General features: G+C 44.6%; 1 protein-coding gene across 3 annotated transcripts in view; it reads left to right on the forward strand.

The window, feature by feature from the left end:
- The window catches only part of NEU3 (neuraminidase 3), a 28,037-nt gene extending 9,501 nt beyond the window's left edge, over positions 1-18,536 (forward strand). The window contains exons 1-4 of one of the 3 annotated variants that reach the window (XM_040489351.1): positions 5,989-6,010; positions 6,391-6,509; positions 10,952-11,163; positions 16,641-18,536. In XM_040489351.1, the coding sequence (XP_040345285.1) occupies positions 6,485-6,509; positions 10,952-11,163; positions 16,641-17,720 (1,317 nt within the window). In that variant the 5' untranslated portion in view covers positions 5,989-6,010; positions 6,391-6,484 and the 3' untranslated portion in view covers positions 17,721-18,536. Of the gene's footprint in view, positions 1-5,988; positions 6,011-6,390; positions 6,510-10,951; positions 11,164-16,640 lie in introns of those variants that run through there. The other 2 variants (XM_040489349.1, XM_040489350.1) reach the window with 2 other exon arrangements.
- Positions 18,537-22,867: the final 4,331 nt, after the last annotated feature.

Raw genomic sequence — 22,867 nt, forward strand, 5'->3', positions numbered from 1 at the left:
GTCGGGTGAGAGGATGTGAGAAAATAACCTGGGGTCTGGTAGGAAATACTGCTGAGCAAGTGGGTAAGGGTCCTTCACTGTCCCACCTGTTAATGAAATTTTTGAAGCAAAACAGCAAGAGGTAGGATTGAAACACATTGCCCAAATGGTACTTAGGTTGTTGTTCACTCTTTTCTGGACAGGAGGAGGAAAGAATGTTTTGACAACAAGGCAGTAAGCCTGTGGCCCCAGCTGAAGGCTCTATGGCTGTGGCTGATGCGTAGAGGGTTCCCTGAAGGTGAAATAAATGGCAATAAAGATACAGAGTTTGAATGGACCAAATATATTAGGAGTTTGTTATGACCAAGCAGGTAGCCATTTGAAGTGAAAGTAAATACATGACCTTGTTTACTGACACAAGGCCAGTCTCTATAACCCCTGATCCTTTTCTCCCTTTGTTTTAAGGAAAGAAGCTATTTATGTTCAGGATCTTTGAGGAGGAGAGGGACTCCCTTTTAACAACTCTACTGAATATAAGCATCTAAGTCACCATCCTACTTGGTCCCATGGGCACAGGGAGCCCTGGGCACAGGAATGGTCAGAAGTACCAAGGACTGTGGGGCAGATCCATGGTAGTATGCAAGGTGGGCAAACAAAAAAATAGCCCCTGAACCCTAGGTGCTCCTCAGAGCCAAGAGGTACACTAGGGAAAAGGCAGCACTGACCCCAGAGCAGGAGTCAGAGAAAAGACCTTCCTGCTGACCCAGCTGCCCCCTGCAGGCTAGCCTCTCCTACTCCTGTGACTTCCTCGAACTCTTGGGTTGGAACATGATTTCTTGGTGGCCGTGGCTGTGCCTTGCAATATCGGTCTCAGATTGCTTGGTCTGAGTCCCTGTAGTTGGTGGGGGGAGTGGGGAAGTGCTTGACTTCACCTGGCAGGGTTTGGGCAAAGTCTGTAGTAGGAAAGGAAAACTAAATAACTGTAGGGGAGCCTCTACACTGGCTCAGTGTTACTGTTGTATGGCTTTCACAGTAATGTGTTATTGACAGCAATTATACATTAAATTGAAGTGTGAAAGTTTGCAAGTCTCCCATTCAGGGACTACTGCTTATAGAGAAGTGATTCCTGTTTCCTCTTGAGTAGCATAACAAAATACAGAATCCTAAGAGGTGAGAAAGGAAAATCAACAGCTTTAGTTAGGTGAGAACTTGGTGACTGCTGGAGTATTCAGCCCATTTCCTAGTATAGCAGTGCCACGTATCCTTTGCAGGCACCAAGTACACCCTTTGAAAAAGTTGGACAGCTGGGAGGCTACTACTGAGCTATTGTTGAAATGATGTCCGACCTGTAGAAGCCTGGTACCTGGCCTAACATCCCCACTTTGGGTTACACGAACTCAAACTTGAAATTAACAAAAAGCCCAGCAGCCTTCCCTAGTCAAATGGAAATGATGCATTTTGGGGATGCAGCCGCTGCCCATCTTAGTTTTACTTGAAAAAGTGATACCCACTCCTTTGGAAAGACTGTATTCCAAGACTCAGCTGCCTGAAGCAAAGCCACTGGCTCAAAAGGGCCCTTGATTACAGAGACTTTCCCAGTCAGATGCCTGAGCCTGGTTCACTTATGGTCCAGCTAAGTTAAGAGCTGTCAATGTCAAGTGATGTTTCTGGAAACTGACTACAGTAAAGGCTGGTCAGCACAATGGGCTGAATTGAAGGCTATGACCCTCGTCCTAAGCATTCCTTAGAGACCAAACATGTTATATTTTTACTGACTCGGGCTATGGTCTATCACTTGGCAGACATAGACTGTCAGATTAAAGACACTCTTGGGGGCCACAAACTAAAAATGAATTGCAGCTATTAGTTGAACTGTCTGGATCACTCATGTAGATGCTCACAGTGGGGGCTTATTCACTGAAGACCAACTGGAATCAAATTGCTGACGGAGCTTGTAACCACTCAGATTGCCACCATCATTGCCTGTATCCATCATCATACCAGATATGACATTACATGCACCGTCATAGCCTGGGCACAGAGTAAAAGTTTTATGCTTCTGGTGCAGAGGCTACCACTACATGCCAGGTTTGTGACTCCTGTTAAAAGTCCTGTTAGTCTAGGGGCACCTGGGTGGCTCAGTCGGTTGAGCCTCCGACTTCAGCTCAGGTCATGATCTCGCAGTCTTTGAGTTCAAGCCCTGCGTCAGGCTCTGTGCTGACAGCTCAGAGCCTGGAGCCTGCTTAGGATTCTATGTCTCTGTCTCTGCCCCTCCCCTGCTCATGCTCTGTCTCTCTCTCTGTCAAAATAAATAAACATTAAAAAAAGAAAAAAAAAAAGTCCTGTTAGTCTAGCCATGAGTGAAGCCACATAGCCCAGGCATGACCTCCATCCACTTCTGGCTGACTAACTCTGTCAGGCCTTTGGTTCCCTCTTGAGGTTACCAATAGTGCTTCAACAGGATACTTTTTCAGGTTACAGTGTTGCTGTTCTAGTCAATCAGCCAACTCTACCCTGTTTTGATCTTGAAACTAATCTGTCTCATGATTTTGTTTTCCTTGACCACATACATTCTGACAGTGGTGACTCTTTATTGTGAAAACCACTCAACAGCAGAGGGCTGATAATCAAAGTATTTGATTGACTTTCCACTCCTCCATCCACAGGTATCGACTATTGTTGAATGTTGGGACAGCCTACTGAAAAAATAGCCTACAGTCACAAGATTTCTGACTACTTCACTTACCTTGTCCTGGTCAATACACCTTTGTAAAGCAGTTTGGCCACTGAATGTGGCTGTCCCCAGAAAGTGGTCACTTTGTCTTTACTGCAGTATTAAGATTCTCCAGAAAAAAAAGGCTCATTTCCTGGCTTGAAGACAGGCAGATAGAGTGAATTCTCCTTTACCCCAACTTTTGTCCTATTCAGGTTTCCAACAGATTGGATGAAACCCACCTATTTTTGACAGGGCAGTTTGCTTTACTGGATCTACTGAGTCAAATGGTAATCTGATCAAGGAACATCCTCAGACATGCCCAGAATAATGCTTAATCAAATATCTGGGGACCCCGTGTCCCAGTCAAAGCGATGCATAAAATTAACTCTCATAGCTGCTTATGGTGTAATGATCAAAATGAGAGGGATTGGAGAGTGTTGTGTAGATTTATCCTGAAAATTCTGTTTTCAGCCCTGACCATTGTTAGGCATGATGTTATATTTGCCCTAACAGCATCCCCAGGCCCACCTTGTTACTACAACTTCCAGGTGGCAGCCTAGTCACATTGAATTCTGGTTCTCATTGAATTCTGTTTCAGGCACTTGGATTCTCTCATTGGTTTGACATGGTCCTAGATCATGACATTTGGAAAAAGAGTCACCTCTAGAGCCTTTCTCTGAAAGGAAAATGGCCTAGTACAATTCTACCAAGCTGTTGCAAACTCCATAAACTTGACTGACTACTTGGTTTGACATCCCCCACTAGATGGCTCTGACCACAACTTGATAGTCATTCCCTTTAACCTACTGAGAAGTCTTATCGGAAACATCAGGTGCACTTGCAGCTCCTATTCCTCTCTGTAAAATGCACAACCTCTACATGTCTCCGTCACCCCCATTCTTGTAGCTATTGCTGTTTCCTTATGGGGTCCACCTCACTGTTGGTGTGGACATATGGGACAGTTTGGGCCAACTGCCATCAGACCGTCTTTCCAAAAATAAGGCCTGGTTTCAATCATACTTAAGTGGATGGGGACTCTGAAGCCTACCAGGTATCAGGAGGCCTCATTAGTGACACTGTCAACCTGTGTCCCCTAATTGATAATAGGTCCCAGTTAGGAGGTCCCAACAATTGTAAACAGGGGTATCACATATGACCTCAGGACTATACCTTCTATGTGGAAGTCAGGCATTAACTTGCCCCCTCCCTGAAAACATCGTGCCTTGTTCCGTAGGGAGGGTCATAAGCAACCTTCAAGTGTTTAAAGAAGAACCACCATTAGATCATGTAGCCCTCAGATGACTGTAGAGATTCCTCCAAGATGAAGCTGCCTTTGGTTACACAGGGGAACTTCCCGGAGGGTTGGCTGATTTATTTATGCACATTCTGCAAGAAGTTATCCTATCTCGAGGGTCATCCTGTTTGAAATGTTGATATGAAATTCATCCCTGACTTTAGCTGAAGGCAACAATGATACCACCTCAGCCCTGGAAGGCATTTGGGTGAGCCTCAGTTCACTGGCCAATGTGGTTATGGATGATAGAATTGCCCTTGACTTCCTTGTGGGCCCAGGTAGAGTCTGCAAACACTAATACATTCTCTGTACCCAGATTAATGCCTCAGGCTGGGTTTAAGGTCAATACAGATATGAGAATGGCACCCAGCTTTCTAAAGCAGACCTTGATGGCTTATGGTTGGTTGGTTTTCTTGTTTTGTTTTTTTTGTTTGTTTTTTTATGTTGTTTGTTTTTCTACCTAGTTGAGCCCTGGCCCTTGGGTATGGGTAAGGTCAGTTTTGTAGATTGGTCTCATCCTGTTGCTTGGAGTTTTGTTGATACTATCCTTTTAGGATGGATTAAGTCCCATTTCTGTCATATTAATCAGGGTGGCCAATAGAGTGGCAAACAAAATTCATCAGAAGTGATATGTAAGGTACTGTGATGGTTGGAAGAGGAGTAACTATTTTAACATGGAGGCCTAGGAGGTTACAGGAAGTGAAACTTGTTTCATTTGAGCCATGAATGAGGATGAGTGCCAAGAGTGCCCATTTTACAGATGAGAAAACTGAGGCACAGGAGTTAAATAACTTGCCAAGGTCACTGAGGTAGGGAGTGGGAAGTCTGGATTTGAGCCAAGATCTTATCGCCTCCAAATATAGAGATTGCAACTCACTGTCTCAGGCATAAGACCAAGACCACCAGTCAAAGAATTGACAGAAATCTGGCATTAGTTTTAGATATTTTTCTAAAATTGACTTGGTGATTAATCTACAGAATTGGTGATTGTGAGTTTGGAGAAGTCTGGGTGAAGAGCCCTAGGACTTTGTGGGAGCCAATCTTTAAAAACAAATGTTTTAGACAAATAATAAGGTTTACAGAATAATAAAATGAACCACCTTAAAAAATTAGTCCCTTGGGTATCCTTAATCATGTCCTACTCCCTGCACTCTCAGAAGTAACTACTCCCCTGAATTTAGTATTTATTATTCCTATGCATTTTCTTCAACACTATATGGTATTGTTTTACAAGTTTTAAAACTATATATGGTATTTGGTTAAGGGTTCCCAAGACCACCCCTAGGTTCATAGACTCACTAGAAGGACTCATGGGACTCAGCCTAATAGTTGCACTCACAGCAACTTTATTACAGCAATGTAGTAAAGACACATTGAATCATAAGAGAAAAAGACACAAGTGGAGTCTGAAGGAATCCATGTGTATTTCGTATGCTCTCTCCTTCTCCTGAGGGGTTGCACTAAGCACACTTTCCCCCAGCAAGGAAAATGCAGCATGTGCACCATGTTTCTGCCTAGGGAATCTGGGGACTGGTATGTCTGCACCCTCTGCCTGGCATGAACCAAAATTCCAGACTCAGAAGAAAAGCAGGTGTTCAGAATAAGCTATATTGTGTTCAAATCGTCTGAGCAGAGTCCACATTTATTAATTGGAATTCTATAGAATTATGTCAATATGAACTCATGGGTTTTTATTCAATGGGTTATAACACTATTATTTTGTCAACATATAATCATGTACACACGTATAAAATAACATATAATTTTAATTTTTTTAGGGGGGAGGGGTTCGTCTAATGCGCTGGATCTCTGGTTCTTTTTGTGGAGTTCTTTCTGGCGGGCCGGAACCTTTGCTGGACTCCCAGGCTGTTCGGGGAAATTTTAGGCGGTGATACCTATGAGCTGACAGGCAACCAATAGATACGAGCGTGGGGCAAGGGGTCTGAGGGGAGGGATGAAAGGGGAGGAAATGGAAGGGTGGGGGGCGGAGCCAGGTTGCTGCCCGGCCCACGGGAGCAGAGGTAGGCCCAGGGCCTGAGCCAAAGCCAATCTCGGGGCTAAACTGGAGCTGGTGGTGGTCGGGGAGAGCAAGGGGCAGGTCCACACGGTGTCTGGGACTGGGCTAGGGGCGCGGGAGAGAAAGGACTGTGGCGGCGGGGCAGCGAGGGGGCGGGGCCTCGCCTGCGCCCGTCCCATGGGGGCGGGGCCGACTCTGGGCAGCGGCCAACTGCGGGTCCAACCGCCGGCCAGCTGCCGCCTTCGCGCGTCCCCGCCTTTGCTTCCCGGCTGGGTAGTCTGGACGTCCGGGTCTGTCGGACCTTCTCTCCGTGGCCGTGTCGCCCTTTTTTTTTTTTTTTTTTTTTTTTTTTCAGTTTTCGTGTTGCTTCCGTGTCTTCCGCAGTCTCTCTCCCTCTCCCCCCTGCGTGGTTCATTCTCCCGCGCTTCGGTGTCCGAGACCTGAGAGCTGCCCGGCGCCCAGCTCTGCTCTAAGAGAGATGGAGGAGCCGGGGTCCCGTGAAGGTGAGCGGGACTTCGACATTGCCGAGATCCCCGAAAAGTGGGGCACTCTGAGTGTGGGGACAGGCTCGGCGGCACCGCCTGGGCTTAGGAAATCCAGTCTGAGGGGAATATTGAGTCAGAGCCCTCCAGTGGGCCAGGAATTCAGACATGGCCAGAGAGTATTCTTGGCTAGTCTATTTTTGTTTTCCTTCCAACGAAGCCAAACCTAAACCGTAGAATTACCATTTTAGAGATGAAAGGGAACCAAGCCAGGGGCAGCCCTTACCAGAAAGGGTTGTATGGGTTGTAGAGTCCCGAGCTGCAACTTAGGAGACCTGAATCTTGGTCCAGGCTTGCTGCTACTAACTTAGGTGGCCTAATATAAGCTTATTCCCCTCCGAGGGCCTGAGTTTTCCCATGTGTACAATGAGAGGGATTTGGAGTGCTGGATCTCAACAGGCCTGACAAAGGATGGGTGCTTTTTAAATATTAATTGTTAAGAATAAATAAATGAGTTAGGGAGGCCTCTTTCTGGGGTTCACTGATGGCTGCCTGCTGCACTGAATTAACTGGAGTCTTTGGAATTACGTTGTTCTTTTATGCTGAGAAATAGGTGGCATTATCCTCATTACAAGTCAGAAAAAAGAGACTCAGAGATAAAATGACTTGCTAGTAAGTGTCAAAGCACATTACACTTCAAAGTCCAGGCTACACTGTACTCTCTCCCAGTAAGAGAGCAGGGAGGATTATATGGAGTAGCAATTAATAGCTTGAGTTCTCTGCTAACGTGAACGACACCAAAGCAGAACTGTATCTAATCCTTCTCTATCCTTAGTTCCCAGTATATGGTTTGTGTTAAAGTTTGGGTTTCAATGCCAGAGTCATCAATGCCATAAGTGAAATTGTGAAGACATCGAAAGTTTTAATATTTTTACTTATATAGTGCTTTAAAGTTTATAAAGCACTTTTGAGTAGTTCTTCATATTGGTCATCTTATATAGGTATTATCTACATTTTACAAGCATAGGAGTCCCAAGACCTAGAGAGATTAAGTGACTAGCACCAGGTCACACGGAAGTATAGATGGGATGTGAATCAAGCCCCATATGACAAGCTGTGCTTCCGCTTTGGTGCTGTCCCCCTACCTCTCCCTCTCCTTTTTCCTAGTTGCTCCTCCCCACTCCATGCCTATTCTTTGCTTTATTGTTATCACCCAGGGAATTCATGGGTGTGAACTAATAATCATGTGTTAACTGATCATTAAAAGTGTGGTATTCACTTGTAATTAATGTGTGGGCACATGAGAGTTTAAATACAGTCTTTCCCAGAAGCGTAGACGGATTTAAATACTTTTAAGAGAGAGTTGTAACTGTTACCATCATCATCATCATCATCATCATCACCATCCACAGGTTTCAAGGAATAAGACTACCCTTGATCCTTGAACAACACAGCTTAGAATTGCAGTTTCACTTAAAGAAGCATTTTTTAAATAAATATAGTACAGTACTATAAATGTGTTTTCTATAACTTGTGATTTTCTTAACATTTTCTTTTCTCTAACATTATTGTAAGAATACAGTATATAATACATCTATACATACAAAATATGTGTTAATTATTTATGTTATTGGTAAGGCTTCCAGTCAACAGTAGGCTATTCGTAGTTTTGAGGGGAGTCAAAAGTGATACACAAAGTTTATACCCCCCAGAGTTGGGGTCAGCACCCCTAATCCCTGTGTTGTCCAACAGTCAACTGTAGAATATGTAGTGATTGACAGTCTAAAAATAACTGCCATATATTGAGCTCATACTATGGCATGGGCTCTGTAACAGCCACTTTAATTTTTAGCTTAATTCTCTCAACAACTCTACTGAATTTTATATATGAGGATCCTGAAACATTAGGAAAGTTAAATAACATGCCCAAAGTCAGGTAGTCCTAGTGGGGTCCTAATCCTATGTTCTTAACCATCATGCCAGCTTGGCTCAAGGACAGATCTTTACTTAGGAGAGCCTGACCTTCTCTGGCAGGAGAGCCTGAGTTGAGGAGAGAGAGGTGTGCTCTAGTACTTTGTGAAGAAGACAATTCCCACTTGCTTTTCAGTTCTGCTACTGAGAGCACAGAATTGGGAGTGAGGGGAGGAGGCTTTTCTTCTGGACTCCGGAGGCTAACTCCCCATTCCTCTCATGATAGTGAGTCGCGGTTCTTCTTTAAGTTAGAAACAAGTGACCAAGTGAATCATTGGTATGCCTTTGGATAAGTTTGTCTTGATTGACACTAGGCACCTGTGGCCAAAAGCAGTGCAACTTTTTCTTTCAGTTTATTGCCCACAGGCTACCTGGGAGATTGATCTAAAATGCATACTTGATCATGCCATTCCTCTGCCAAAAACTCTTGAGTGGCTCCCTCTCTGTGGGATAAACACCCTAATAAGGTAGCAAGGCCTCCCAGGACCTGGATTCTGCTGACCCCTTCAGTCCCACTTCTTTTTTTTTTTTTTTTTTAATTTTTTTTTCCAATGTTTATTTTTGGGACAGAGAGAGACAGAGCATGAACGGGGGAGGGGCAGAGAGAGAGGGAGACACAGAATCAGAAACAGGCTCCAGGCTCTGAGCCATCAGCCCAGAGCCGGACGCGGGGCTCGAACTCACGCACCGCGAGATCGTGACCTGGCTGAAGTCGGACGCTTAACCGACTGCGCCACCCAGGCGCCCCCCACTTCTGCATTCTGTTCTAGTCATGCTGCACTATCGACAGTCCCCACAGCTCACTGTTTTCTATCATTTGTAGGCTTTTCACATTCACCCCCTCTGCCCTTTTCACCCTTCAGTTGGCTGACTCGCTATTCATCCTTTAAGATCCAGCTCACTCATTCATTCAGTCATTCAACAGATAATTCGTCAAGTACCTATCAATTACCAGTCATGGTTCTAGGTATAATGGTGTAGCGGTGAATAGAACAGACTCATCCCTGCCCTTTATGGAGCTTCTGTTGTGTAGTATATATTAAACAAGTATAATCTGGATGATAAGTGGCATGGAGAAGAGAGCAGAGAGGGGATAGAGAGGGGCAGGGGAGTTGTCAGGAAAAACCTCATAGATTAGATGACATTGGAACAGGGCTGAAGGAGTTTAGGGAGTGAACTCTGTGGTTATGTGAAACAAGAATGTTCTAGGCACAGAGCACAAGGATATGAGGCAGGAGTTCACTTGACTCAGTTTTTTTCTCTCCAGAAACCCTCCACTGCCCTGATCTAGACAGATCCTTTTTCTGTTTTCCTACACGCTATCATGTTGACCTCTAATGTGGCACTTATTGCATGATACTGTAATTGTCCCTGTATGTCTGTCTCCCTCACTTGGATGTGGGCAGGGACTTCTGATTCCTTTTTGTCGCCTCAGCACCTACCTTTTGGCCTGACTTGGAGTGGGCACCCAGAAATATTTACTAAATAAATGAATAAGGCCTTCTGGGCCTCATTTTTATAGTCTGATAATTTTTACAAGTGATTTATATGAAAGGGTTTGAATGACAGATAGTGAAAGATAAAAAAATTCTAAGCCTGCTTCTGTCTGGCTTGATTCCCTTTTTGGGCCTCTGAGAAGTAGAACCCCTGATTTCTTTGAGAAGTGTACCTGCAGACTTACATTTTCAGCATTATGACAGGCTAGCTAACCTGTAACATTGTAGACAAAATATAATAAAGTCCTTTATAGCTGAAATTGCAAGAAAGTAAGAGAAATTCCCAGGGACCTAGAAGCCAAGAGTAAACTGAAAACCAGACTAGTTAGCCCTGTAACCTGACCTCAGTTGCCCTGGATGTTTGCTGCTCTCACTTACCTAGAAGTTTGGGCTTTAGTAGACCTGCTGTTGCAGTGAATGAAACTGTGGGCCCACATGGTGTAGCGGAACTAAGATCGCTGCCTGAAACTAGGTCCCTTGAAAGTCTGCACCTGCTGGTATGGTGGACTAGGTAAAAAGAATTCTTTTTGCTGACACAGAGAGATGATAAAGATTGCCTCTTATCCTAGGCTCTAATAGAGGGGGAAAGTTTCCCCAGAGAGTTCTTAACCACAGGCTTTTCCTCATATGGATTTGGATTTATATTTATATTATCTGAATGGCCTAAAATCTCCATTTGACATGGGAAACCACCCAGGCTGGTAATACCCCTGGATGCTTGGCAGCAGCCCATGTAGAATCTCTGTAAAGACATACTTGACACAGGCTGCATAGGATTTCCCCAGAGTGTGGAGGATAGATTTGTTCAATGAGCATGTGTATTGCTTGCTTTGTGCTATTGAGACCATGGTGTTACCTTTGGACAAAAAAGTAAACATTTGAGTACATCCGTGCCTCCCTGTGTGTGATCTTCAGAAATAGAATGATAGAGCAGAACTTGTGCACAGGCCAGCATTTGGATATGGCCCCACATTTAGCTGCCTCCTATCCTTGCAGAGGTCATGGAAGAAGTGACATCGTGCTCCTTCAGCAGCCCTCTGTTCCAGCAGGAAGACAAGAGAGGGATCACCTACCGGATCCCAGCCCTGCTCTACATCCCCCCCACCCACACCTTCCTGGCCTTTGCAGAGAAGCGCTCCACGAGCAGGGATGAGGATGCTCTCCACCTGGTGCTGAGGCGAGGGTTGAGGACTGGGCACTCGGTACAGGTGACTCCTCATCCCAGATCTGGCTCTCAGCCTCAATCTCTCTCCACATTGCTTAGAGCACTTCAGGGCCTGTGCCCTTTCCCATCTGTGCTGGAAGAACCCTGCGTGGGAGATGAGGAAGAAAAAAAGAAACAGTAAAAGCAACGGCTCTCACTCACTTACTGAGTACTTCCTGTGTGCTAGGTGCACATTAGATTCTCGATAACCACTCTGTTGTGACATAGGCACGGTTGTCAGTCACATTTTGCAGATGAGGAAACTGAAGCTCAGAGAGGTTGCCACTTTGCTCACAGTCACATAGCTGTAATAAAACAGCAGAAACAGGCTTTAAATTCCATCTCTGATTCCAGAGGCCTCCACGGTTCATTCAAATTCAGCTAACATGTGGTGTGTTTTTCATTCACATTTTCTTTTGTTCTTATAAGTCATCCAGGGAAGGAAGGAAGCATCGTTAGTCCAGTTTTCTGATCAGGGATCCTGGTATTCCAAGAGATAGGTAGCTTGTTCAAGACAACTAGCAGATGGTGGGGGCAAGGATAACAACAATCCTCCCCCTTCTGCATGGTTTATGTGAGGTGCATACTATCCCCATCGTAAAGGAGGAAATGGGATTAAAAGTGGTTTGCCTCAGGGGTGCCTGGGTGGCTCAGTCGGTTAAGCGGCCGACTTCGGCTCAGGTCATGATCTCACGGTCCATGAGTTCGAGCCCCGCATCGGGCTCTGTGCTGACAGCTCAGAGCCTGGAGCCTGTTTCAGATTCTGTGTCTCCCTCTCTCTGACCCTCCCCCATTCATGAGCTGTCTCTTCCTGTCTCAAAAATAAATGTTAAAAAAAAAAAATTAAAAAAAAAAAAGTGGTTTGCCTCAGACACACACCTACTAAGCAGCAGAGGTGGGGATGGAGCCCTTGCCCCTAAGTAGCACATTTTTACTGCATTTTTCGAGAGCAAAGAATGATTGCTGCCCTTGGGCCTGTGAGTATAGGGTTATTTCAGATCCCATTTTTCTTTTCTCTTGCAGAGCTGGTTGAAGTGAGGATCAGATGAGACCATGGATTTGAGAGCCTTTTGTAAACAAACATATATATCTTTATAATAGGCACTCTAATCCTGCTGGTTTTCTACTCATGGAGATATCACCATGAAAACATTACCTCTATAGGGATGACTTTTTTTTCTTCTTCTTTCTTTTTTTGCTATTACAGCGCAAATGCTTTTCTGCTGAATGTGGGCCTTGCCAGCAACCCCTGTCTCTGCTCTGGATGACTTGCTCACATCTCCTTGTGGGAATGATTTTTACTTTAGGGAACTTTCAGTCCCTGCTCTTTCACCCATCTTGTCATGAGCCTTCCTCATGGCTGCTTCATAGGACCACACCTCTGCTTGTATCATTGGCCTCCAGAGAGGCCCAGTGGGGGAGCCTACCTTGGAGTTCTAGTTTTTTATTCCCTCCAGGACAGGCATTGCCTGCTGTCGTGTTGCCCTGCTTTCTATTGCAAACAGTTAGGCTGTTGAGCACTTTTTACTGGACCATGCTTGTTGTGTAACCTCAGAAACGTTCACAGATGTGTCCACTTGAACTCATTCTCCCTTCTCTGTATTTCATCCCTTCCATTCTCTGATTTATCTGTCTGTAGAATCTTGAAGTTAGAAGAATCATCAGCCTAGCTTCTTTCCCAGTAAAGAGATCTTCTGTATTCCCTTGGTAGCTACTAATATCTTAGGGGTTAAGAACATGGCTTTGGAGTCAGGCAAGACCTACCATTTATTGGCCATGTGACCTGGGACGTTTGACTCTTCTCTGTTTCATCATCTATAAAATGTAATTAATAATAGCAATTGCATAGTAGGAATTCAACATTAGTCATCTTCTACAAAGGATCTGCTTACACAACTCCTCAGATGAGGAACTTAATCCTGTGGCAACTGTTAACTTTTGTTTTTGGAGTGAGACAACCTGTACTTCTCTATAATTACCCATTGGTCTTGTTCCAGCTTCTGGGACATCCGATCTATACATAATAGAAAGTCCCTTTTCCAGAGAATGCTCTTTGATGTACCTGAAAGCAGTATTCATACATTCTGAGTCTTTTGATTTGGGTGCTTGCCAGCTTCATTCTTTTAGTGGCTCTTAAGACCACAGTCTTGATTTCGTTTCTGGGCCCTTGAAAGCTGTGATTACTGTCTTTGGGATTTGATTTGGAATGTCAGTGTCCTTTTTCAAAGAATGGTCCTTTGAATTTAGGGCTCTAAGGATAGACTGACCAGCTCAGCAATGAGGTGGCTATCCTGTTTTTTATCCTTTTAATGCAGTCTTTTAATACATAAAGTAGCATTTGTTTTTTTGGCAGCTGCATAATACAGTTGACTAATGTTAAGTAGATCATCAGCTAAAACCTCTTAATCTTTTTCACGTTTGCTGATTTAAAAAAAATACATTATATATATTTTTTATTTAAAAAATTTTTAATGTTTATTTAAACATGGACCGCGAGATCATGACCTGGGCCGAAGTTGGATGCCCAACCGACTGAGCCACCCAGGTGCCCCCCCCCAAATTTTTTTAAATTGTAGTAGGATAGAGGCTCCTGGGTGGCTCAGTCATTAAGTGTCCGAGTTCGGCTCAGGTCATGACCTCATGGTTTGTGAGTTCGAGCCCTGCCTCGGGCTGTGTGCTGACAGCTAGGAGCCTGGAACTTGTGTCAGATTCTGTGTCTCCCTTTCTCTCTCTGCCCGTCCTCCGCTCACACTCTGTCTCTCTCCCTCTCAAAAATAAATAAACATTTAAAAATTTTTAATCGTAGTAGGATATACCTAAATTTTCCATCTTAACCATTTTAAGTGTACATTGCAGTTTTGTTAACTATAGGCACATTGTGGTGCAACAAATCTCTGCAATGTTTTCATCGAGACTGCTGCTTTATACTCTTTGGACAACCCTCATTTCCCCCTGCCCCATCTGCTAGCTACCACCATTCTTCCTTGTTTTTATGAGTTTTTAGATACTTTGGATACCTCGTGTAAGTGGAATCATACAGTAGGTGTGTTTTTTTTGTGATTGGCTTATTTCACTGAGCATAATGTCCTGAAAGTTCATTTGTGTTGTAGTGTGTGACAAGATTTCCCAGGCGCCCCAATGCTCCTCTTTAAAATGTTTATAACGTGGAGTGGTAACACATATGTAGAAAACATAACATAAATGTCAAATGTACAAAACATGGATGTCTGCTCTGTGAACTGACAAAGCCAACACTTGTGGACTCATCACTTAGCTCAAGAAATAGAATACTACCAGTACCTCAGAACCTTCTCTTATCCCCCCTCTCTTTCCCAGAGATAATTACTATCCTTATTTATAGCTCTGGAGTTTAGTTTTGCTTGTTTTTAATCTTTATTCTTTATGTTTGGCTTCTTTTGTTCAGTATTTTTGAGGTTTATCTGAACTGTTGTGTACAGGCTTCTCAATATTCTTGTACATGTTTTTGCTAATACGTGCATGCATTTTTGCTGGACTTATGCCTAGAAATGTCATTACTGGATCATAGGGTATGTTTATGTTCCCCTTCAGGAGATAATGCCAGCCAGTTTTCTAGAGTGGTGGTTGTGAAGGCTAGTCTACTTCAGTTTCACCCTTGCTCTGCATTTAGCTCTTTAAAGTTCCATCTTAAAGCACGGGGGGTTACCAGGGCCCCAAATTTTTGTCCTTCTAGCCCCATAAGGCTGTCAAACAAATTGTTCAGCTTCTCAGCTTTTCAGTTATCTCTTTGAGAATTAGCAGAGATACCCTGAGAGGAAAAAGGACTTGAAATACCAGGCCAACCTCTCTGAATGAACTTTTCTCAGTTCTTGGCCTATAATTCCTCATTGTCTTGTTTCCTCCCTGATGCTTTTAGCCAGATGTTTTTGTCTTAATATTTTATCTGTCATCTCCAGTCTCAATGGAAATGTTGGTTCAAATTACCTAGTTCGCTGTTACAGGAAGTCCTTTTCCTCCATATTTCTGATGCAAAAAGTAGCATGCTGCATGCACTGGTCTGTACTTTGCTTTGTTCATTTAACAATATGTTAGGGAGATCTTTCCATCTCAAGGTATAGAGGCCTTCCTTTTTCTGTTTTCATCTCTTGCATTGTGTGTTCATGTAACCAGTCCCCTATTGATGAATATTTGGGTTCATGATATTTTGCTTTTCCAAGCAATGCCACAGTGAGTAATCTTGTATATACTTAATTTGATGAGCAGATATACCTTAGGATAAATTCCCAGAATTAGGCATGCTGGGAAAGGATGAATGCATCTGGAATTTTGATATGCCCTACATAAATGTTGAAGCATTTTACACTTTGGTCCATATAAGAGAGTACCTGTTTCTTCACATTTTGCCAACAGAATATTGTCAAAGTTTATGCTGTTGCCAGTTTGTTAGATGAAAGGTACTACATCAATTTTAATTTTAATTTGCTTTTCTGTTTTATGTGTGAGGTTGCACATGTTTTTGTTGTTTTTTCCTCTTTCTGTGAGTTGTCTGGTCTTCCTCTTTGCCCATTTCAGATGGGTTTCTGGATTTTTTTTTTTTTTTACCAATTTATAATACAGTTTAAAAAATCTATTAAGGAGATTAGGCCTTTCTTTGTAATATGTCTGAGTAGGCATTATCTCATTTTAGCCTTACAGCAACTCCTGTGTGAGCATGTTGTTACATTTTCCACTTCATTGATAAAGAATTTGAGGTAAAGTAAGTTCAAGTAACTTGCCTGAGGTCACACAATGAGTGATGAAGGCTGGTTTGAACTAGGTATCTCTGACTCCATGCTTGAGTTTTTAATGCCAGTGTTATGAATTGCCTCCCCATGATAGTAGAGGAAGGAAAAACTCTTTGTTTTAAATTTCCCTTTATTTGCCTAAATTTCATATTTGTCCACTTTGCTTTACTTCATTTCTTTTCTTTTTCTTTTTTTTTTTTTTCTACCTCCTTCTACTTTTCTTGGTTTTTCTTTCTTTTAAAAAATATTTGTTTAGCTCCTATCATGTGCTGGGTACTCCTCAAAAGACTCATAATCTAGGAAGGGAGCCAGTCACACAAAAAGGATGATTATTATATAATAAGTTCTATAACTCTTCTGTGTGTACAAAGAGGAAGCTACCAGTTGCTTTGGTGAGAAGAGGGGAGCAGAGGAAGTTCATAGAAAGCTTTACAAAGGAGGGGACTTTTGAGTTTGGAGGGTGAATTGGGCATCTAGACAAAGTGAGGAAGTGTTCTAGACAGAGGGGACAGCTTATACAATATCTAGCATTGCCTCTTCCCAGCCTTATAAATCATCCTGTAATGTTTGAGAATTTAGTGAATACTTGAGCCTTCATGATTTCATAGATTTTAATATCATTTCTTTCTTATCACTGAAAAAGACTAATGCTTTTAATGAGCCTCATGTATTCCTATTAGTCTCTCACTCCTGCTCTCTCCCCCTTCCCCTTGTCTAGTGGGGACCTTTGAAGCCACTGATGGAAGCCACATTACCTGGGCATCGGACCATGAACCCCTGTCCTGTGTGGGAGCAGAAAAGCGGCTGTGTATACCTATTCTTCATCTGTGTGCGAGGCCATGTCACCGAGCGTCAGCAGGTCATGTCAGGCAGGAATGCAGCCCGCCTCTGCTTCATCTGCAGTCGAGACACTGGCTGTTCATGGAGCGAGGTGAGGGACTTGACTGAAGAGGTTATTGGTGCAGAGGTGAAGCGTTGGGCCACATTCGCTGTGGGCCCAGGTCATGGCATCCAGCTACAGTCGGGGAGGCTGGTCATCCCTGCATATGCCTACTACATCCCTTACTGGTTCTTTTGCTTCCGGCTACCATGTAAAGCCAAGCCTCATTCCCTGATGATCTACAGTGATGACCTAGGGGCCACATGGCACCACGGCAGGCTCATTCAGCCCATGGCAACAGTGGAATGCGAAGTGGCAGAGGTGACTGGGAGGGGTGGAAACCCCGTGCTGTATTGCAGTGCCCGGACACCAAACAGGTGCCGGGCAGAGGCTTTCAGCGATGACCGTGGTGAATGCTTTCAGAGACTAGCCCTGAGCCGACAGCTCTGTGAGCCCCCGCATGGCTGCCAAGGCAGTGTGGTGAGTTTCCGGCCCCCGGAGATGTTATGTGGGTGCCAGGACCCTAATGGCAAAGATGCTTCTACCATTCAGCAGAGCCCTCTACTGGACAGATCACTAAGGCTAGAGCAAGAAGCTGGAGCACTGTCTGAATCATGGCTCTTGTACTCACACCCAACCTGTAAGAAGCGGAGGGTCAACTTAGGCATCTACCTCAATCAGACCCCCTTGGATGCTGCCTGCTGGTCCCACCCCTGGATCTTGCACTGCGGGCCCTGTGGCTACTCTGATTTGGCTGCTTTGGAAAAGGAGGGCTTGTTTGGGTGTCTGTTTGAATGTGGGACCAAGCGAGAGTGTGAGCAGATTGCCTTCCGCCTGTTTACAGACCGAGAGATCCTGAGCCATGTGCATGGGGACTTCACCAGCCCTGATAAGAACCCTGAGCCAATTGAAAGCTAAAAACTGACTTAGGACCCAATTTTCCATGGAAAGAAACCACAGAAGGCAACCACAGCCAGGATAATGGAGGCCAGGTTAACAGAAGTTATTGAAGCCTACAGAGAATCCAAAAACTTAATATTGTGCTCCCTACCTTTTTTCCTTCTCCTCCAAGGAGCAAAATGAACATTTTTCCATAGCTACTACAGTGGAAAGAACTATGAGTTGGGAAACCATGATGTGGTCCTGGTTGTGCCACTGTCTTGCTGAGGGATGTTGAACATATCACCTGAACTCTCTGGGCGTCAGGTCTCCATTTGTAAAATGAGAGGATTGGTTCTGGGATTTTTCTTCTTCTCATTTCTAGGAAAGACAGAGTGTCTGCATGCTCCATGATCAGCAAATTCTGGCTCCGTAGCAGACTCTGATCTCAAAAGGGAAGTCAGAGGGCTCATCATTTCCAATGACTCACCACTCATCCAGGTGTGAGGCTACAAGCAGGTGTTCTGGCATGAAGGAAGATCTGGATGTTTTGTTCTGTTCTTAATAACAAACACACACACACACACCCTTTTAATCATGTTTAGAACTCTATAGGTTCTCCGTCCTAGAGGAATTGGGCAAAACAGTAGGATCATGAGGTCACCTACCTTCTCCAGCTTTGCAGCTGTGTTCAATCTTCCTTCCTTATCTGGAATGCTTACTCCCTAAGGAGAAAATGAGAAGCTCAATGCCAGTGGCCCTTGATAATGGCACATATTTTTTTAAATTTTTTTTTAACATTTATTTATTATTGAGAGAGAGAGACACACACACACACACACACACACACACACACACACACACACACACACACAGAGCATGAGCAGGGAAGGAGCAGAGAGAGAGGGAGACACAGAATCTGAAGCAGGCTTCAGGCTCTGAGCTGTCAGCACAGAGGCCAACGCGGGGCTTGAACTCACAAACTGTGAGATCATGACCTAAGCCAAAGTCAGTTATTCAACGAACTGAGCCACCCAGGTGCACATATTGTTTCTGATGGCATTACTTTTATGGAAGATGAACCTGAAGTTCATTTACTAGGATGGTTCCTGATGAGAAAAGGACATGGATTAGGACTTTAAAGCATTGGACAGAACTTCCCATGGTCTCTGCCCTCAAGGAGCTCACAGTTTATGGGGCTAGAAGTGGGAGAAAATTCAAGAAGATCAAGGCAGCTAGTTTGTAGATGTTGGGCTTTAAGTTGAGGTGATGGTAGCTCTTGATGTCATTGTCTTAGTTGCATCTTCATTGTGCTTGGAGTCATCTGCCCCAGGGCTTGACCAGGCTTCTGGGTTTCCCCCAGGCCCATTTTTCTCAGAATGTTCTGGCCTAGCCACTTCTTTACCCATGGAGGATGTCTTTAGGAAGACCATTAGGAAGGTCTCTGGACCTCAGACCTCTGAATCAGGCCTGTTTTTTTGGACCTGCTACAAATACTGTTTGTGGAGTAGGGCTGCCTCTTTGTCTGATAGGTTTGGGGCTAAACTTTGCCAGTGGTGGGTCTCTCAGATGATACCAGATTGGTTGTTCTTATTTTAGATTCTTTCCCCATAGCCTATTATTGTAACAGAAATTCTATCATGAGATACTTGGTTTTCCTCCCTATTTTAGGAGAAAAATACCTTGTATCAGAGAACTATATTTGGTGCTGAGTAATGGCCCAGAGAGCAAGTGTTAGTCTTGGAGCATAGCCTAGGAGGCTAGGGGTTGGCGGTTGCCCCAGTCCCATGGGGAAGAGTCGTGCAGGATGAAAGCAGAGATTAACTTCACCTACTCCTGCATATGGCTTAAGTCCATGGCTTAGAGTGACTTCTTAAAATTCCCTTAGCCTCTCAGCCATTTGTCAAAGTTATTCTCCCAGCACACAGTTATGATCATTCATTCACTCATTTGTACATTTACCTAAATATTCTTGAGAGCCTTGCATAATGTAAGGTGCTTCCTATTGACATTCCCTGGTTGAAAATTATTTGTGGCTCTTCATCGCCTGCTAAAGGGTGTCTACATTTTGTCTGGCATGTAGGGCTGCCAGTTGTTGGGTGGGGTAATGAATACTTATCTCTCCTTCATATGAATCCCACTGTCAGAGAAGACCTCTGTCGAGATGGCAGTGGAGGGGGTGACAGAGCTGCTGGTATAGGGAGGAGCTGGGGAAGGGCAACCCTCTCCTGAGTAGTAGTAGAAACTTCCTGTTCTGCAAAGCTTTCCTGAACACCATCCCCAAATAGATGGGAACAGGGGGGTGGCTCCGTTCTCCAACAAGGTCTAAGGGATGGAGAAAATGAAAATATCAAGACTTCTTTGGAACCATCCAAGGAGGGACCTCAGTCACATGCCAGTGTGGACCACAGCCGTCCAGTACCAGCACTCATTGGATGTCTTCTCCATCTCTGAATTGCCCTTCCCTTTCTCCTTCCCCTTTGCTTCATGTTTGCTTCTCCTTAGTGATTAGCAGTGAAACTCCTCATAGGCAAAGGGCCTGTGTGTATATTTCAGGAATAGCAAGAAAAGAGGGTTGAGTAATCCGACATTTGTAATCCAATTACAGAAGTAATCCAGAATGAGGATTAGGGAGAGGAACAGAGTGGGCAGTGGTGGCTCTGAAGCAAAAGAGCGGCAGGGGAGGAGTCCTGGCACCTTAAGGAAGAGAGAGAATGTGGCACAGATAGAGACAGAGGCTGGAGAGATGGTGTAGGTGGAGGCCTCTGTGAAGAAGAAATGATAACAGGCTGGAGCTGTTTCCAACACGTATGGAAAGGGAAGGAGGCCTGCATGGGCCCACAGTTCAGGCTACAGATAAGTTCCTGCCCAGCCCTGTAACTTTAAGCTGGCTCAACTTGTCCATGTTCCACGTGACTAACAAAAACAGCTGGAGGCACTCCAACTCTGTGCCAATTACCCAAGCCTTCGGGGCCCTGGGTCCAATGCCATGATACTGGTATCCTAACTAAGCCCATTTCTAGCCCTTTCAGGTTGGTAGAATGAAAAATATTGGGCAGGTGATGGCAGCTGTGAAGGAAAGAGGACAGCAGACTGGAGGCCTCTAAGCTAGAAGCGTGAAGAGAGGACTAGAGAGGCTGTGGTCCTTTGCCTGTAGATGTTCCCCCCCTGTCTTGGGACCCTTAGAATGGATCCATCCAGCACACATGGCCCATGTCTGGGAGTGCAGGAAAGCATAGGTAGGGACCTCCTGCTGCTGATCTGTACCCAGATCATCTTCCGATCCCTTCAACCTGCTGGTGCTGCTCATGCTCCCCAACTCCGGATGCCCTCACTCCTAGGCCACTATTATGTACTTCAGGCCCTCGTTATTTGGATGCTATATTCGGACCTGTTTCTCCTGGTCACCAATCCCCCCCTCGTATCCATGGGATATCATGCAACTGCAGCCACAGATCAGAGACATGGCACCCTGTCTGTTGGGTAGCCCGAGGAACCCATAGAGGTCAGCCTAAGGCTGCGCAGCCTCCTTTCCAGGGTAGTAGGATTCAGTGCTTCCATTTCAGCCAGATTAGGCTGCTCAGGCTTCTTCAGTAGGCTGTGAGTTTTCCCCACTGCATTAGTCAGTAGATGTCATGCCATCCTCTCCTGTGCTGCCAGAGTGCACAGTGGAAGCCTCCCTTTGGTCATCACCACAGCTTGCCATGTATTTCTGTTGTTGTGCCCTGTAGGCCTCTGCGAGGCTCTGAATTCCTTGAGGGCCAAGTCTCTATGAATCCTCCCTCTGTCCTTTTTACCTTGAATCACAATGGTTGCTTTATAAATATATGCTTTTTTCTATTATATTCTGAATTCCCTGAAGGTAAGGACTGTGTCCGATTCTTCTCTCTGTCCTCTGTACCTGGCACGGGGCCTGTCACAGAGCCTGGCACAGAACAGACAGCAGTAAAGTTTCACTGAACGAATAAATGAGTCAAAGATCCTTGGCCTTCTGGAGCTAAGAGACAAGGCCAGGGCAAGCTCCCCCACAGGGAGAAGCATACTGTATCCCCTGTAGATTGGATAGTGTTCTAAACTTGCTGAGCACTCACTAAATTAGTCTTCTCTATTCTGGCTTGCTTCCAGGTCATCCCGGATGTCCCAGGATGACAGCATAAGACTGAAGCTAAGCCTTGACTTGGGGTTGTCATTTCAGTGGTATTTCCCTTCTGTCCCTGATTGGAGTGTCTATAACTGCCTGTCAGAGGGGGGTGCTCTGGTTCAGTGTGGTCTGAGCATGTCTTGGCTCCGTGATACCAAGTGCCAGAAGTGCCCTCCGTACCATAGAAACTACCAGGACTCTGAAACAAAGAACATGAATAAAGAGCCTGATTCCGATGACTGCTGTTTGTTTTGTTGTCGAACAGTGAGATGATTATCCTAATACTTCTGTCTAATTTGTACCCAACTTCTTTTGAAAAATGGATTTGACTTTTCCTAAGGACTTTTCTTGCTTTTCCTAAGGACTTTTACTTTCAGAAAGCTTTACTAATAATCTTTGTACTTGGGGTGCCTGGGTGACTGAGTCGGTTAAGCGTCCGACTCCTGGTTTCGGCTCAGGTCATGATCTCACAGTTTTGTGGGTTTGAGCCCCGCATTGGGCTCTGTGCTGGCAGTGCAGAGCCTGCTTGAGATTCTCTCTCTCTCTCTCTCTCTCTCTCTCTCTCTCTCTCTCTCTCCTCCCCCCGTCCCCCCCACCCGCTTACCCTGTCTGTCTCAAAAATAAATAGATAAACCTTAAAAAAATACAAAAAAAATTATCTTTGTATTGTACACATTGTCACTGGAACATAGTTACTTGCCTATTGCAGGGGTGGGGGGAAACAGGGCAGAGATTACCATAACTGGTTAGATTGTGTATTACACAGTAACTACTAAGTGATTAAGTGAGGGAACTGGGATACACAGAATCACCCCATCTGACACCAGCCCCGGTGCTGGTCACTGCACATCTTACGTCTTTTTGCAAAAAACCCTGAGATTTTTAATACCAAATTGTAGCTGGCGAGGCCACAAATACCTCAGTGAAGTGGGGTGATAACCTTAACTCATGACTCATACTTAACTTTGTACTCTGCTTTCTAAAACAAATAGACCATTGAAAAAGTTTTAAATGGGCATCTCTTTCATCATAACACAGAGTCATA

Source organism: Herpailurus yagouaroundi, unplaced genomic scaffold (genome assembly GCF_014898765.1).
Source record: "Herpailurus yagouaroundi ecotype Mexico unplaced genomic scaffold, PumYag 180, whole genome shotgun sequence".
In the NCBI taxonomy this organism is placed as follows: Eukaryota; Metazoa; Chordata; class Mammalia; order Carnivora; family Felidae; genus Herpailurus; species Herpailurus yagouaroundi.